This window comes from Ambystoma mexicanum, chromosome 2q (assembly GCF_040938575.1).
Source record: "Ambystoma mexicanum isolate Mex_15411 chromosome 2q, UKY_AmexF1_1, whole genome shotgun sequence".
NCBI lineage: Eukaryota > Metazoa > Chordata > Amphibia > Caudata > Ambystomatidae > Ambystoma > Ambystoma mexicanum.
The window spans coordinates 843,081,565-843,096,852 of NC_090924.1; the positions used below are offsets into that span (position 1 = coordinate 843,081,565).

The 15,288-nt window shown below is 42.1% G+C and overlaps 1 protein-coding gene across 11 annotated transcripts in view; it reads left to right on the forward strand.

Annotated features, from left to right (window-relative positions):
- Nucleotides 1-2,949: 2,949 nt before the first annotated feature.
- Nucleotides 2,950-15,288, forward strand: part of ARHGAP12 (Rho GTPase activating protein 12) — a 697,283-nt gene continuing 684,944 nt past the window's right edge. For 8 of the 11 annotated variants that reach the window (XM_069648060.1, XM_069648061.1, XM_069648063.1 and 5 more), the window contains exons 1-2: nucleotides 2,951-3,158; nucleotides 3,818-4,590. In XM_069648060.1, coding sequence (XP_069504161.1) covers nucleotides 3,895-4,590 — 696 coding nt within the window. In that variant the 5' untranslated portion in view covers nucleotides 2,951-3,158; nucleotides 3,818-3,894. Of the gene's footprint in view, nucleotides 3,159-3,817; nucleotides 4,591-15,288 lie in introns of all 11 variants that reach the window. The other 3 variants (XM_069648062.1, XM_069648064.1, XM_069648067.1) reach the window with 1 other exon arrangement.

The window sequence follows — 15,288 nt, forward strand, 5'->3', positions numbered from 1 at the left end:
CTGACAGCCTCTTGGGAAAGATCCCTGAAGAGTGGAACAATATGGACGAAAGAGCAGACTGGTGACGACATATGACGTAAAGTGACACACAGAGAAGAGATAACAGAAGAGAAAGTAAAGAGAACATATAGAATCTGGTGACAAAGTAAAGAATCGAGGGAATTTTTTTCACGCAAAGTGAACATTACATGTGTAAAGAGCACGGAAGAAAATGCAAACCATTTTATAATTGTACAGATGCTATAATGCGAGTAGACTAAGTAATCATAAAGGCTGGCTATAAGTAGTGAATAGATTGCAGGCAGTGCCGCCAAGGTATATACAAGCATAAGAATCTGGATGTTTCACATCGTGTCTTAACAAACTGGGACCCCATGAGCAGGGGAGCTGGAAGTGTGGCGCAGTTAACAAAAGTAGCTGACGAGCAAGAACGAATTGAAAAGGCGTGTCTGGACCAGTGTCAAAAGGCCAGCAGCCGATAACTAGTTGTCTATCTTCAAAAGATACAATGAATGCAAGAGATGGGACATACCCCTACCAAGGTAGAGCAAAAAGGCAATGAGTGCCAAGTTTTATTCATTTTAATACCATTAAATACAGAGAAGCTCGAAACAAGGTCTCAAGTCACGTGACCTGGATGGAAATAGACTTGGGCAGATTATACTGAGACCAGGAGATAAGAGCATGCTCACACTCCCTATTATTCCCATGAGTTGTGAGGCTTGCAAGGCCATGCTGAAAGGCTAATTGAATGGCAGAGTGTAAAAGTGATGATAGATGTTGGGTTAATTGGGCTGGGAGGTAGGGTCAAGTCCAACCCACCAACACCTGGGGTACCAGCTTGCGTGCTGCTAGTGAGTGAAATATTCCAGAAGGGCACAAGCGTGCCAATCAATTATAGTGTGCCATGTATCAAAGAGCCCTACAGTTTGAGACCCAATGAATCGTCATGTATTTTATGACGATGAAGAGGGCTTGCAAAGCCTCCGAAAAGGGAATTACAAGACCGGGAAGTACAGCTGACATGTGGAGTGACCAATGTCAACGGTGCACAGGGGGCTCCCGCATTGATAATACAGACAGAGAGGCACGCTGGCTACTGTAGTGCCATCCTTGACTCCAGGAGCAAGCAAGCCAGCGGACCCGACACATTTAGTGAGTCAGAGGAAGCTGATAGCGAGCCGAATAGGTAGTCACTAGTGATGACTGGACTGTTTCAGTCTTGGTCCGGTCACTCATTCATTAAACAGTATTCAGAGGTGCTCTCATAGTGCAGGCTGTAAGTACAAATAAAAGTACAGTGATGCTATTAATGCATGATCAAGGGTTGGAGACAGTAATACATCTCAATGCCAAACCTTCTTTGCCTTTATTTAGCTTCATTGGCAGGTGGGGCTGTTGGTAGAGTTTTCGGTCTGTATAGATAGACCATGTAAGATAACTCTATACAAAAACGAACAGAAGTTTGTTTTTAGAAATGTATCTTATGTTATATACTAACTTTAAAACTGTCTTTTTCACTCTAGAGTGAAGAGTTATTAGCAATTATAATCACCTGAATAATTTGCCGTGGTGGAGTAAGAGTCTCAGATGACGGGATCTCGAAGTCGAGTGAGTCTCACCCTTCGTTTCCCTCTTGGGGGATAAACTCTGTAAATTAACATTGAGCATGTGTAACTGGCTGCAATCCAGCTCGTTTATTTGTCATCACTATTACATATCTCTCAACCATTCCTGTTGCAAAGGCGGGTGAAAACACCCGATTTTCTTTTTGGTGGGTGAGAGCCCATTGAAATGAATGGGCGTGCAGGAGGCTTGGCGGGTGAGTCGGCTCTTTACAAGGCTGGTGACACCCACCAAAAGCGTGTGAGTTGAGAGCTATGCTATTAGCACTGTTAGCAGAGTACTAACCCTTTATCATGCGGTGTCTGTCACAAATTGATGTAGTGAATTGGAGGAATAGTCTTCCTCTTTTGCTATAAATGAAATCATTACCACGAGTACTAATACGCGAGGGCTTGGAGTATTAAGAACAGTTGTTAGAGTTCTAGCAAAAATATAATTGTGGACAAAAACTGTGAGCCTCCAGGTGATGCCGAATGCGGACATGCGGTTCCTCAAGGGGGGATGGTAGGGTGTTAAAAATGTTTTGCTAAATACTAATAAGTTATTTTTTAAAATATATATATATATAGTTGTGTATATGGTATAGGGCGTTAATCACGGGTTCATTACTCGGAACTGCGTAATAGAAACTTTTTCGATCTTTTGACGTGATCCTATGAAGCTGTTACATCCATAATAGTAAGGGTATAACTAAGTTTAACGCATCAATAAATTGCGGCTAACTGCAGTTTATCGTCGTGTATACTGCCTGATGCATGGAATTATTTGCGTGAAAAACGCAGATTTGCGCGTCTTTCTGGCCGAAAATCCCCATACTTAAAACAGGGATTTTCGGGCAGAAAGGCGCGCTAATCTGCGTTTTTCACGCAAATAATTCCATGAATCAGGTATTTAGCAGTTCTAATATATGACTTATATTCTGTCAATAGGTCGTCTCGAGTATCTAGACTCCCGAGTGTAGGACTCCCTACTCGCGAGTCATCTCGCATACTTATCTACCACTAATAACTGTTAAGAAGAGTAGGTATAACGTGTGCCCAGTGCACGTCTGTGAAAAGTAAAAGAATAGAATCATGGCGAAACTGGGTATCGAGTGGTTCTTAGCGTAGGCTGTCTCCGGTGGATTCTTGAGGCCAGTGCTTCCCTTTTGGCGACTGGCGAGGTGCATCGTGTCTAGACCTTGCGGCGTGTGGGAACCATTCTGTTGTTTCCCCGTTGCTATAGTGACTCATAAATGGAAATAGAAGAAGGAGTATCCAGTCTTGGAATCTTGCGGCCATGATGGTGATACCCTATCTACTTCCGGGTCAATGGGAGACAGCTGTCTTTGGATTTCCTGCCTGTCGGTGGGCGGGCGCAGGGAGAGAAGCAGGGAGAGGAGGAATGTGCCCCTGCCGCGGCCAGTCCCTACCTGTCCCGACAGAGCCAGCGCTGCTTCCTGCTCAGCGGTGCACACAGCCGGGGACGTGGTCACTTCCTGGATCTTCATAGCATGACCTGCTGACAGCCCAGGGGCTGGCGCTGTTCGAGCGGTAAGAATCTGTTCCAGTGTTCAGAATATATGTTGTCTTCCTTTTAACGTTATTAGTTACATCATTGAATGAATGAGCGGGGTAAACTTCTTCATTTCACCCGATCGAGGAACTAAAATGCAGATTTCTAGACACTTTTACAGTATCAGCATGAACTCTTAAACAATAGGAATTCGTGTTCTTGAACAACAAAAAATAAAACACCCACGCCACTTTGAGTAGGTAAAAACAGTTTCCGCTCTTACAAGGCAATTGAAATTCAAACACAGATGTCTGATGCACAGTAGCAATATCATCCAAGTGTTAAATCTGTTCACCTGGTTTAACACTTGGACATGGACCCGTGAACATGTCATCTTCCCCATCCTTCCTCCTCCTTGACCGTGCTTCCCAAGCCCCACCCCCACTTTTGCCTTTTGTGCCCTGGACTGATTTCACATGTTTGAAGATCTACACATTGCCAATAATTTTTTTTTAAAAAGTGTGTAGTACAATCCGCGTTGCCTCTAGGTCCACCCTTGGTAAATGACAATTAGGCTGTGCCTTGCTCTTCGATATTGGTTAACCGTGCGTCTTTTTTTTTAATTTGTAAAATGTTCCTTTTGTTACATGGTGTCAGAAAATGTGGGTAACGTATCATTTTTTCCCCCCTTGTCTAGCTTCCCTGACAAAAACTGAAGATTGATTCATAATGCACCTCTCGGTGCCCCCGAAGGAAAGGTGAAAACACTTTTAAATGAAAATGGCAGACAAAGCTGGAAAGACGTTGGCAGGGCCTGTATACATTGAAGTGGAGTATGATTACGAGTACGACTCGAAGGGTAAAAATGTGTCTATAAAGCAGGGTGAGAAGTACATTTTGTTGAAAAAGACTAATGAAGACTGGTGGCAGGTTAAAAAGGACGAAAATGCAAAGCCTTTCTATGTGCCAGCGCAGTATGTTAAAGAAGTAGTCCGGAAAGCACTAATGCCTCCTCCTAAACAGATTGGCATAATATCAAGCAACACTATGAAACTGGTGCCAGGATTACAGAGGTCAACAGAGAACGTGAACAAGCCACCAGAGCTCTCAAGTTTTGGAAAGTCTTCTCCCAATCTAATATCGAACCAGGTTCTTGATACCAATCAGAATTTTGGGCTGAACACTATCCCTGTACATAACTTTGGGCCCAACACTAGCCCAGGACAGACATTGGGCCTGAGTCTGGACCTTATCCAAAACAATGGCAAACTCAGCAGCGACTTGCACTCTCCCAAGTCATCCAGTCGCAGTCCTTCGGTGGCCCCCTTCCCTCTTCCGGAGTTTGAGGTAGAGAAGACCAGTTTCTCAAATGAAAATTCTTGTGACTCAGCAGGAGAAGGATCGGAAAAAATTCATCAAGATTCAGAATCTGGTGAAGAGCTTAGTAGCAGCTCAACCGAACAACTTCAGGTAAGCTGTCTGTCTTTATAGCAGTGTTGGCTTACATTCTCGCGTTTCTAAGTCAGAACTTGTGTTTTGAATTGGAATAATAATATTTGTAATGTGGTTGTGATTGCCACTACTGTAAAGATGGGCAACAGATGGTTTTGTTGTGCTTTGATTTTTCGACTTAATGAAGCTTTGTCATGAACCTAAATCTGGCTCTGGGTCCCAAGTTTAGTAACCCCATGGTGATTAGTTATCTATTCATGGTGCACTACATATTGTAAAATAATCGGCACATTTATAGGGTGCATGTTTCTCCCAACTCCGCCCAGCAGGGTAGCATCACTCTGATAATGGATGTTTATTGTTACTCAACTGTACTTGTGGCACTCTTGAATGCACATCCCTGTTTTGTAAGTGGTACGTTAGGGAAGCTGGGTCAGAAATCCTTTACGAATTTCTTAATCAAGACGATTCGGATGCACTTTTTTCTATATTTCACTTCATGGCCTATCTCTCTTTTTAATGGTCTGATTTACTCCTTTACCCAATGTCTTGTTGGAATAATCCCAGAGGTCTATTAAATGCTTGTTTTAAAACAATGTATTCTCCTTGTGATTTGATTGCTAGTTTAAGCTATTTTGATATCTAGTCACTTCCTTTGCATTGGATATTGCACGTTGATGTGGGTGTAAAATGTGTGAGAATGCAATGGTTGCTTCCAAAATGACAGCTGTTCCCTGAGGCTCAAGACCACCACCTATGTGGAGGATCAAATAGCCATGCTTGGAGCATTGCACACGCTCTTCTGAAAAATGTTTGTTTTTCATCACATACCTCCATCAGCGAATGTGGAGGATTTCCCCTTGGAATCCACACACTGCCCAACTGGTTATACAGATTGGCTGCCTTGGATTCATGGTTTAGTCGTTTTTAGTGTGCATGGATGATGACCCAAGTACCCCTCTTCTATAATTGATACAAAGTCTAGCAAAAAAGTATGGATTTTTTTTTTGTTAAGTTACTCTGGGTGGGAAAAAAAACTGCAGCGCTGCAACATGCCTCCGTCATTTTCTTCTGCATGGCTTGTCATCGATGCAGTTCAAATCGTGCGCTGCCATAGCAACTGGACACTTGTTTTCTTCTGTTTTTAAGATCTTGTCGAGATTCCAGAGTCAATTGGACGACCTCGAAGGCTTCGTGCACAGCATGTTTAAATGAAGATGTATTGCCACCAAATTAGTAATCAATAAACACATTTAATCCACGTCGAACTAATCCGGATGCTATATGCTCATTAGTTGCATCCCTTTACTACTTATAGCATTCCACTCGGAGGCTATACAAACCCAGTTCATTCAATTGATTTTGCTATTTTAAATCTGTATGTTTCACTCCTTGAATCTTTTTAGTCGATCAAGAGGTCTTAATGTATTGGCTGCTTAATGTATTGGCTGCTTTGAGATGGAGTAAACGGCAACCATGGGCTCGTTTTGTCCTACGTGGGTCCTTTTATTGTGATTACTGTCCTCTGCACAAATGGAAGGAGTTTTCAGAACATGAAGCGGCTGGATGGCTTCGGTCACTGCATGCTCGTGCCATGTGTAACATCTGTGATCCCTTCTCAGCACCGCAGCACTCTGCTTCTTTTTAGAGCTGGTGCAATGGTAATACACTCATGTTCGCTTTTAATAAATGAATCATACTTGTAAAATGCATTTCGCCTTGTGTTGGAATTCCAGGGCACTTTGAACCGCCCCACACACACACACATCTAATGATCGTCTTTCTTGTTCTGGATTTGAATGCTGATAGTTTTTCTTGCTAGTATCCATTTTTTTGCAGCATATCCATTGACACGTGGAGCATTTTTGTAGGGTTCATTTAATTGACATTTTGTAAGATGACGTTCTTTGTAAATATCTACCGTGATTTTTGTTCACATTTTTTATTGTCCTACAGCACACTGGGCAAATATGTACCCCACCTGCCCTCCTTGCTGCTACGAGCTTGGCAGACTGTTCTTAGAAGCTCAACTCCCAAGCTGGATGTAGATGATTTATTTTAATTAGGTTATTGGCATGTTGTTTTTTCACCTCAAGCATTGTTTTCCACCTTTTTGAAAAGCGAAACTATATAAATACCCGTTCCTGCCATGTAGTTGTCAAGGTTATGACCACCTTTAAATTCGAGCCATAATGCTGGGTTGTATCTTTTGTACGGGATTCTTTTTCTCTCTTGCTCTGATGAGGATGTGGTTTGGTAGTTGAATATCAAGACCGCCTCCATCAGTTTTTTTTAATCTATTATTATTATTTTTTTTACCAAACTGACCATAAACAAATCCTTTTGTTGCATCGTGTCCATTAGTTTCCTTCTTTGGCACATTTTGGCGCGTGGCTAAACTACTTTTTGAAGCTTGCTATATAAAGACATTTTTTCTAATTCGGGCGAGTGCTGACAGATTTTACGATTGCGTCTCAATGCTTCCATCGCCTTTTGTGATTTCAGTCTTCCTTTTTACCTTCCATGTTCCTATGCAGACAGCCATCCAATTAGATTGGGGCATACCATAATGGCATGCATCCTGAGGTTCCCTGGCATTTGGGCAGAGTCAGTTTCGTGGTTGGCCTGTATCTTCAGAAGCACCGGCCTGTTGGGAAATATTTCTGTAGGACTTATTGCCTCCCTGCACCTCTCCTTCCAAACTGCTGTACAATGCACCTCTCCAAAAAAATAAAAAGGTTGATCGAGACAAATAGGGATGCGTTCACAACACGCTATTTGTTTTATTTATTTTATGGTGCATCTATGGTTCTTTGCAATGTTTTTATGTACGGTACATTTGTGAACATTAGTGAAAACATGACGTGCAATTAAAGGCACAGAAAAGTTAAGGGAAATAATTTCCAAAAGAAGATTTAATAATGAAATGATTAGCCATTGAAACGCTCCTTTTGTGGAACGCTTGAAAAGATAATCTTGCTAGGTTGGTGGGATTACTGCCCGCTTGGGGCCTTCCCCCGAGTTGGGCAGTTAGAGGGAAAAAAGTATATCCCACCACCAAATTCCGAGTATGCCAGCAATGTGAATAAAGCACATTCTGCACTTAGCTGGAGGTTTTTCTTCCACGTTGCCACCAATTATGGTGAATGCTCCAAATCACCAATGGAGTCCTATAGAGATCAGCACTGTTTTATGGCAACACGTAATTTAGCTGATTTACAGCTAAAACAAGATGTAATAACAATTTCCACTGGAAATATGGCAAACTCGTAATGAGGGCCTTTAGTCTCCCTAGTCCCTGGAAGAGGATGCAGTGGCCTGTCAGGCTAACGCACTTGCTTGCTGGCCAAAGGAATCATGTGGCCAAAGGAATCATTGTAACGAGTCCCGTAAAACATGTAATCTGCTTTATTGGTTGAAAAGGTCTGCATAGCATCTGCTATCCTAAAATGGGACGAGAGAGGCAGAAAATTAGTTAGCGGAGAGGAGCTGTATGGTTGGAGCGTGAATAAAACCTAATGTTCAATCCCTACGCTAGCCAAGTTCTTTGAGGTTCTACAGTAGTGAATAGACTCTGATTTTGGTGGTCCACTCTATATACAAAAAGCTCCCCACACATCCGAGTTCTGATGAACTATTTATGGCCTTTGCATTATTCTTGTAGGCTAAAATGCTTAATTGTTGACGCTCTTGACTATGCTTTTTACACTTTTTAAATGTATTTTAATTGTATTATTTGAGCTAGTTTGAGAAACGTGCAGGTCGCCAAATTCTCAAGTTACGTGTGCGTTTCAGTAGGGCTTGCCAGTAGAACAAACTATGCGCAGGAAATCTTCATACATAACCGACACAAATGTATGCCAGGCGCTCAGCATCCACGAGGATGCCGAGAGCACATTTCACAGTTACGACCACTTAAAAGGCATGCCCATAAACGCATTTCCTTCCCTGTTTGAACAGTAGAAATGCAAGTGGGCGGCAGTGAATCTTAGCGCGGTCAGAAATAACCTTGTAGTGCGTTGCGATTTTCCCATTTACCTGTGCCAGTCTACCGGGGAACGTTACTGCGCTATTCAAAGCTCTTCCCATTCCCAAATTCATGATGCATGTTAAATCGCGCAGCAAGACCGACTTTTGTGTTGGTTTTTTTTTGTTGCCGTAAGTGATCAAATCAGCTCGCTCATCTCAGTTGCTCCAAAAAAGCTTTGAGAATCTTCCCACCCTTGCACATCTATTCGGCCCCAAAAAGGCGGATATGTATCTGCCAGCGTGCGCTGTTTCGGCAGCCTTATGGATAGGTTGTCCTTGCGTTCTACAAAAAAAAGTATCTAAAATAAAAACATATTTTCCTTGCAAGTACTTTGTGTATCACACACTGAAAAATCAACAGTCCTGCGTGCCTTCTAACAGCTGTGTCTTTTTGTGCAGTTTGGTTGGTGCATACTTGTACAGAAGTCATATTCTCACCAAGGGAAAGGTGAATTGTGGGTGCTTTGCGCAATTTTTTATTTTTTTATTTTATAGAAAACTACAGTTTTAACATAGAGAAAACTTTTGTTTCAAATGGTCACTTCGAAGATTCAAACAAAACAACATCCTAAAAATTCATCACAATTGTGGGTGCTTTGCGCAATTTAACTGTCCATCTGTTCTCTTAAAACCGAGTGGGTGGCTCAAGGGGCAAGCACACCAGGATGTTTTTCAATATGTTAAGTCACAACAAGTTTCTTACACTGGGACTCAAAATGTACACTCCTGCTAGCCATTGGGGAGAACTAATTGACTCTTAGCGAGTAAAAAAATTATGTGCTGCGTGCATAGGAAGAACTGATGGGCCACTGACGATTTATGCCTGGATATTAGGTCACAATTTGACATTTTTACCCGTGTCTCAAACCAAACCCCCAAAAGTCCCATCTCGCTGTAAAATGTTGATTCCCTCTGAGGCATATGGGGTTCTCGAACCCTGCTTCATCAGATCCTTCGGGTTTCTCACAACAGGCTTAATAGATTCCCACACACTTCTTTGCTGCACACTTCTTCTCTGTCACTTTGATCACTTCTTTTAAGGATTTCCACACCCCTCTTCTTTATGGTTATTGTCTCATGTGAACTGCTACTGTAGGTGTCGGTGGGTTTCTCCCAAAACAAACCTTGGTATTGGATGAATTTCTTGCCATGCCTCAGGTGGGCATATAGGCGGCAATTTACATTGTGTAAAGCTTGGGTTCTCTAATGACTCTTGACATCTTGGGATATACTAGTAACTTCTTTAAGTTCTTGTACATTTTATTAAGTACATCAAGTCTGGTACATTCAAGCTTAGGGCAACATGCACCGGCATCCTCTCACTCAGGGTTTACATCTCCAACTAACTCTCACAGAACACATTCATACATCAACATTCTCTCAGGCTGCATTCACTCACTCCTATATTCCAACCATTTGGCTCAGGATCCAGGGGAATCTTAATCACTATACACTGCCTCAAGATCCTTGAGTAGGGCTTTGTCACCTCCCTCTTCCAGGGTTCTGAATTTTACTCTTCTCAGCATCTCACTAGATCTAATCTGTCGTGTTCCGTCTCTCACTGTGGAACCAGTCAGATTGCAGTATTTTCCCTGAACAGCGGTTAAGCGCAACTGACCTCCTTGATCCTTTCTATCCATCTACATGCTGATACTGTTCTTCTCGAATATCCTCCTTCTCTTCCTCTATGGACAGGTATTCTCCAACCATCTACTTTCAGGGTTTCATATTGCTGGGAGCTATTTAGCTCTAGCCCTAAGAGAGCCTGGTAAGCCTGGAACCAAATACTAGCAGAAGCTACTTTTTGTCTCCCCAGGCCAACTGTTGCCATACAAACATGCCTTTGTGACATGCACTAAGTGTTTGAGACTGTAAAAAGAAATAATATTTAGGGCACTTAAACCTAATGGATCATAAGTAATGGCTACAATGTTAGTGTGCATCTCCTCGGGAAGCTGGATTTGTACTGCGCTGTGTACTCAATCCTGTTTCACCAGGGGTAGCTCCTGCCTTCTGGGCGATGCCTAATGCTCGTGAGCTGGTTTTGGCTCCTTCTCATCGAACTTTTCATTTTGAACCGTGCCTTTTCACTTCCTACCACCTCCCCCTGATGTTTACCAACCCCTCCTTCTCTTGCAACCAACTCCTCATGTTCCTCCACCGCTTCCTGATTCCTTTATCCCCTATGCTTTGAGACTGGCAACACATGAAGTGAGGAGGAAGCTTGAGCAATGTCACCTTCTCTTTAAGTGAAAAACCAAAGATCCAAATAGTCTACCCTCGAAGAGATGTACCCTCGAGGAGATGAGAATTCTTCACTATCGCCTTGTGGGGGACATCAGAAAAGGGAGATATCTTGAGGGTGCCGCGTTTCAAGAAGCGGGTGAGAACCACAGTGTATATTTGAGTGGAAAATAAAGTTTGAGCATCGAAATGTATTTCAATTTTTTTTTCAATTTGGAAGCCATAGGAAAGTGGATGAGGGCAGGAGGCTTGATATATCATATGATAGGTTATTTATAACATGCTTAATACCCACAGGTTTGTAAGCGCGGACCCAGGGATCGAACCTGTGGTGCTCCGTGGCGTCTTGCTTCCGAGGCGAGTATGTTGCTGCTGATCTATCCTCCCGTGGGAAAAGCAACACATTGGAACTGCAGTTAGTTGTGATGAACCTGGACTGGTTTCAGACATTTGTTAAGCATCCAGCAGTGGATTGCTCTATGTGAGATTAGCAGTGATGATCTGTCTGTCTCCTTCTAGAGGAATATTTCTACTCTATTCACTATGATGTAATCCCTGATGCATTTTATTTTCTTTAAATAGGATCCATGCAGTGCTCGATGACAAAATAAGTCATTGTATAATAAAAGTTAGTGTAGAAAGAACATGATAGCCTGGTATAAGGGCCGTATGTATACTTAATTATAGTCTGGTTTAGGGGAGTTGCCGAAGATCTACCTTCTAAATCGTGAAAAAAACATCTTGCTTTGAGCCTTTTCTTGAAGTGGAGTTTTCCCACAGCTCCCTCGCATATTCAGTTACTTTGTATGTGCAACAACCACATGCCTCAGTTCAGAGCGGTGCCTTTAGAGGAAGCTGCTTTGATCCACAAAACAACTGAAATGCTTGCTTCACCCTTTCATATGTATATGCCACAGCCCTACAAAAAAATACTCTATACTGGTCAAGCTCCTACTGGGAGATATAAAGAATCTTAGCGCAGCATGACATCGAGCCCTGTCCCGATGTCCGCCATCTTACTGGAAAATGCATCATGTGTACTTGTGACACTTGAGATAATTGTATGTGTGCAGTATTCCTCGGCCCGTTTTGCCAGCCAGTCTGCTCCCTACATGCTTGCTCACGTTTCTTGGTTAAGGTCAAAGGGAGCATAATAACAATGTCTGTCAATGACTTTTTTTTTTTTAGTACTGGAAATGCCGAGGGCCTATTTGAGGTGATCACCGATTTGTGTGCTCAATAGGATTTCAGCAGATGTAAAAACGATCTTTCCAGTGGCTTTGCATGGTCAGTGTCTTGCAGAGGATTACCCACACTCGATCCTTCATGGCGTTTTATTTTTAAACCGTGACGTAGTTTTCCTGCTCTGTGCATATGTTTAATCCCATTAAGGCCAATTTTAAAGTATTTGACATCGCAGTGGGCGTAAGGGTCAAATGAGTGGCAGCGCTGATGTCACCAGCGCCGTGCTGGCATGATTCAGAAGTATTGCGAATGCCACTTGGCCGCTGCAGCAGCCCCCATGCCTTTTTCTCAATAATCTACATTGTTTGGCAGGAATCGGCTGTGAGAAATTAATGCTTTTAGAAAGCTGCCTTTATTGCCCCCAGTGTGCAGCCAGGACATTAAGTTCCAGGCCTGCATGAATACAGTTTCATTTCATAAAGCAGCCTATTCCATGCGTTTATGTCTTTGAAATATTTCACATGAATTGGACAACTATTATCATACATTATAGTATAAATCTTTTGATTTCATCCAGCATAACAATGTTCTAATCAGTAATTCTGTTTTTATATTGCGGAGTACAGAAACTCAGATTTATAAAAGGATACTTTTAGTGTATAATGTTGTTGACCACGCGACTGCTTCCAACTGAAGGCAGGGGTTGGACTGAAATGTGGCTTTCCAAGGTAGTCCATCACTAGAGGAACACATACACGCATTTGCCAGTGTGTACAATTTCACGATTGTTGGGGTTAATTTCCAGAGATGCAATACACGTCGCACAGTGTCACTACCCTACTGGAGTATTGTGGGCGCCCCTCCCCACCCCAAACTGCCTTCAGTGCAGTTCTAATATTCCAGTCAATCATTGCTACTCCAAACTCATTTGGATGATACGACTTCCTGTGGTTTTCTGATAGTTCTAACACACGTGTTTCAGAGTTGGGTTTATTTGGTCTTATTTCTCGTAGCTAGCGACTTACATACACAGGTAGCAATTTCAAAATATGATGTCCTGTAAAAAAAAAAAAAGCCCCTACTTGCAAAAATCGTTCACTACACTAGTTTATGATGTCACACTTCTGGGGTTTGTCAGCTACACTTTTTATTTTTTTGTTGTAAATTAATTTTTTTACCCATTTTATGATCCCGATTCTGGCCCCCTCCACACCATTTGGTAAACCGCCCTGTTATTTTCTTTTGCATATACCGGAAAAACATGTTTAGTGAATGGACTTAGTCCCGTTTAAAATGTATTTATGTTGCTTATATAGCGCGCCATCTGGGCGCTTTCTTACAGACAAGGTTACAGTAGTTACTCTGGTTGCAGAAATACAATGGTCAAAGGGCATGTTAAATACAATGTTCACAGGTGTAGTAAGTACAGTTCAAATGTATAGTTGTCCATATATTACACAATATTTAAATACTATATTTACATAGTTGCATGTGGGGTAGTCAGGAGGTAGCCTTATGCGTTAATCGGGGTTGAACGCCTTAGTTGCCCCCACTTAAAGTGAAAGTGTGTTTTGATTTGTCTCCGGAAAATCCAAAAGGATTCTTTTTCTCTTAACTATAGTTTTTCTGTTTGAACTATATACAAGGCATACATTAGTTTTCAAAAATTGATTAGCAGTGTTTGCTAATAAAAAAAATGTTTTGTTTAGCAAACTGACCCATTTGATTAGCAATTTTGTACTAGTATTAATATTGCCAGAAGTTATTAGTACCAAAGACATGAAATGAGAAACCATACAGCAGTTTTGTTTACCGCTGAAATAAGACATTAGTGAGAGGAGTCAGGCCTTGAAAATTCTTTTAAATCTAGCTAGATCTGCAGGTCAGGTAACTTAGTTTACCTATTCAACCTAAGAGAAGTGCACTCTACCCACAGCAACGGAGGACCACACATCTAAAATGCTATCTCTGTGAAATGGTGCATGTCATTACAATCCCGCTTTGTTTGGGCACACTGTGCTGCCACCCAGAGGCCAGCGATCCACATTGAAACTTTTATTTGACATTTCCTGCAAATAAAGTAAATGTTAAATAAAAGTTTCAAACATCTCTTGCAAATGCTACTCTTCCTTCATAAAATCTACCCGACTATGCGAGTGGGCGAAAATACTTTGTGAGCCATAGATTAGTGGCTGTAAAATGTTAGCTGCATTAATGGACACCAATAAATAGATATGACAAAACGGCTCTGAATATAGTTTGGCCATCTGTCTCCTGCAGGTGGCAATATCTAATACAATCATAAACCAAAGCGAGCGCTAGAGACTAACTACAGCATTTGGTATTGCAGTAAATCTGTGGGTATACAGACTAGATGGAACTATTGATCACTACTTTGCGTAAGCATTTAGTTCGCTTTGTGGATTCATTATGTAAGAGGAAAGAAAATTATAGACTAAACAGAGTCGTTGGCATAGAAAGCAGAGAACTGAGCAAACTAGGTGGAACATTGTAGTTTGCTGCCATCTCACTGTCGCGCTAGTTGGTATAAATTTGCATGGTAATAGCATGGGTTTGCTCATGGGTTGAGCACCAGTTGCAAGATGTATGCAACCTGCGTCTTCCAGAACTAGGTTTGTCATCAAAAGCATTTCATCATGTACATTTTCAACGGTTTTTACTCGTCAAGATAAAGCATGTTCCCCAACAAAATGAAATATATTTGACACTATGAAATTTAGATGCACTAACCTAAACTTTAAATATTTTTTAAAAATTGATTTTCACAAAACAATCAAATCAAACAAATGGTCATGGATGCAACAATAATATGGTATCCATCGCCTCCCAACAACCCCCCACCCCCCCTGCGCTTACTCATTTCACCATTCTCTATAATATCCTCTACGGGTGTACTCTCTTCTGCGCCTATCGAGGAGTCGTCTTCTTCAGAACCAGTCTGAGCTGACTCAAACAGTGTGGCTATTAAATGCCTCCAGGCCATCAATGTTGCACCTAGGGCCCCCCACCCCCCTGTTAACTGCTTTGCTCCACACTGCCGTCTCTGCATCCGCCCATTTCTGAAGGTCATGCCACCACACTTCCACCCTCGGTCTATTTCTAGCTTTCCAGCTCATGGCAATCCTGCGCTTGGCTAGTATGTAGGCCAAGCCCATAAGATTACTCCGATGTTTCAACTTGCGCGGCCTGGGAACCCCCCTCACCCCCATCCCACCCACCATGCACACCCACAAAGAT